Below are 2,201 nucleotides of genomic sequence, written 5' to 3'. Positions count from 1 at the left end.
TCCTTGCTCATTATCAGACAATCACTTATTCACAAACTTCGTGTGGGGCTAATAGTTTTCATTTCCCGTCTCGTGGAAAACCCTTTCGCCCGCTTAGCCCTATCTCCTCTAGGGTATTTTAGTGATAGGTTCTATAGGAACCGGACGATCCTATTTGTTCAAATACCCAGCGACAAACTCCTATGTTCCTTTCATTACAGTATTTCTGAACAAGTTCCTGGATAACAAGCTTAAAGGTTTTCTTATTGATGATATCGATATTGATGATAGTGACGATATTGATGCTAGTGACGATATTGATGCTAGTGACGCTATTGATGATAGTGACGCTATTGATCGTGACCTTGATACGGAGCTGGAGCTTCTAACTATGATGAATGCGTTAACTATGGATATGATGTCGGAAATAGACCGATTTTATATCACCCTTCAATTCGAACTAGCAAAAGCAATGTCTCCTTGCATAATATGGATTCCAAACATTCATGATCTGGATGTGAATGAGGCGAATTACTTATCCTCGGTCTATTAGTGAACTATCTCCAAGGATTGTGAAAGATGTTCCACTAGAAATATTCTTGTTATTGCTTCGACTCATATTCCCAAAAAGTGGATCCCACTCTAATAGCCCTGAATAAATTAAATACATGTATTAAGATACGAAGGCTTTATTCCACAACAACGAAAGCACTTTTTCACTCTTTCATATACTAGGGGATTTCACTTGGAAAAGAAAATGTTCCATACTAATGGATTCGGGTCCATAACCGTGGGTTCCAATGCACGAGATCTTGTAGCACTTACCAATGAGGCCCTATCGATTAGTATTACACAGAAGAAATCAATTATAGACACTAATACAATTAGATCTGCTCTTCATAGACAAACTTGGGATTTGCGATCCCAGGTAAGATCGGTTCAGGATCATGGATCCTTTTCTATCAGATAGGAAGGGCTGTTGTACAAAATGTACTTCTAAGTAATTGCCCTTAGATCCTATATCTATCTATATGAAGAAGAAATCATGTAACGAAGGGACTTATTTGTACAAATGGTACTTCGAGCTTGGAACGAGCATGAAGAAATTAACGATACTTCTTTATCTTTTGAGTTGTTCTGCCGGATCGGTCGCTCAAGACCTTTGGTCTCTACCCGGACCCGATGAAAAATGGGATCACTTCTTATGGGTTCGTTGAGAATGATTCTGATCTAGTTCATGGCCTATTAGAAGTAGAAGGCGCTCTGGTGGATCCTCACGGACAGAAAAAGATTGCGGTCAGTTTGATAATGATCGAGTGACATTGCTTCTTCGGTCCGAGCCGGGGAATCCTTTATATATGATGCAAATGGATCTTGTTCTATCGTTGATCAGAGAAATCTCTATGAAAATACGAATCGGAGTTTGAAGAAGGGAAGGAGAAGGAGTACTGACCCGCAACAGATAGAGGAGGATTTATTCAATCACATAGTTTGGGCTCCTAGGATATGGCGCCCTTGGGGCTTTCTATTTGATTGTATCGAAAGGCCAAATGAATTGGGATTTCTATTGGGCCGGGTCATTTCGGGGCAAGGATCATTTATGATGAAAAGGATGAGCTTCAAGAGAATGATTCGGCGTTCTTGCAGAGTGGAACCATGCAGTACCAGGCACGAGATAGATCTTCCAAAGAACAAGGCTTTTTCGAATAAGCTTATTCATTTGGGATCCTGCGGATCCACTCTTTTCCTATTCAAAGATCAGCCCTTTGTCTCTGTGTTTTCACACCGAGAATTTTTGCAGATGAAGAGATGTCAAAGGGCTTCTTATCCCAAACAGATCCTCCTACATCTATATATAAACGCTGGTTTATCAAGAATACGCAAGAAAAGCACTTCGAATTATTGATTCATCGCCAGAGATGGCTTAGAACCAATAGTTCATTATCTAATGGATTTTTCCGTTCTAATACTCCATCCGAGAGTTATCAGTATTTATCAAATCTGTTCCTATCTAACGGAAGACTATTGGATCAAATGACAAAGACATTGTTGAGAAAAGATGGCTTTTCCCGGATGAAATGAAAATTGATTCATGTAAGAGGAGAAAGGTTTCCATTACTTAGCCGGAAAGATATGGTCATGAAATAGGGATTATGGAACGGAATTGACTGGGTGGTAGAGTTGTGGAAACACCTGTTTCTTCCATATTTTGACCTTAGCTC

General features: G+C 39.8%; 1 protein-coding gene across 1 annotated transcript; it reads left to right on the top strand.

Annotated features, from left to right (window-relative positions):
- Positions 1-1,161: 1,161 nt before the first annotated feature.
- Positions 1,162-1,885, top strand: LOC128288679 (protein Ycf2-like). The gene is made up of 2 exons (XM_053024918.1): positions 1,162-1,275; positions 1,373-1,885. Exons 1-2 carry the CDS (start codon positions 1,162-1,164, stop codon positions 1,883-1,885), a joined length of 627 nt encoding a protein of 208 aa, XP_052880878.1.
- The last annotated feature ends 316 nt before the right edge of the window (positions 1,886-2,201 follow it).

Source organism: Gossypium arboreum, unplaced genomic scaffold (assembly GCF_025698485.1).
Source record: "Gossypium arboreum isolate Shixiya-1 unplaced genomic scaffold, ASM2569848v2 Contig00251, whole genome shotgun sequence".
Taxonomy (NCBI): domain Eukaryota; kingdom Viridiplantae; phylum Streptophyta; class Magnoliopsida; order Malvales; family Malvaceae; genus Gossypium; species Gossypium arboreum.
This window is presented reverse-complemented; position numbering and strand designations above follow the sequence as displayed.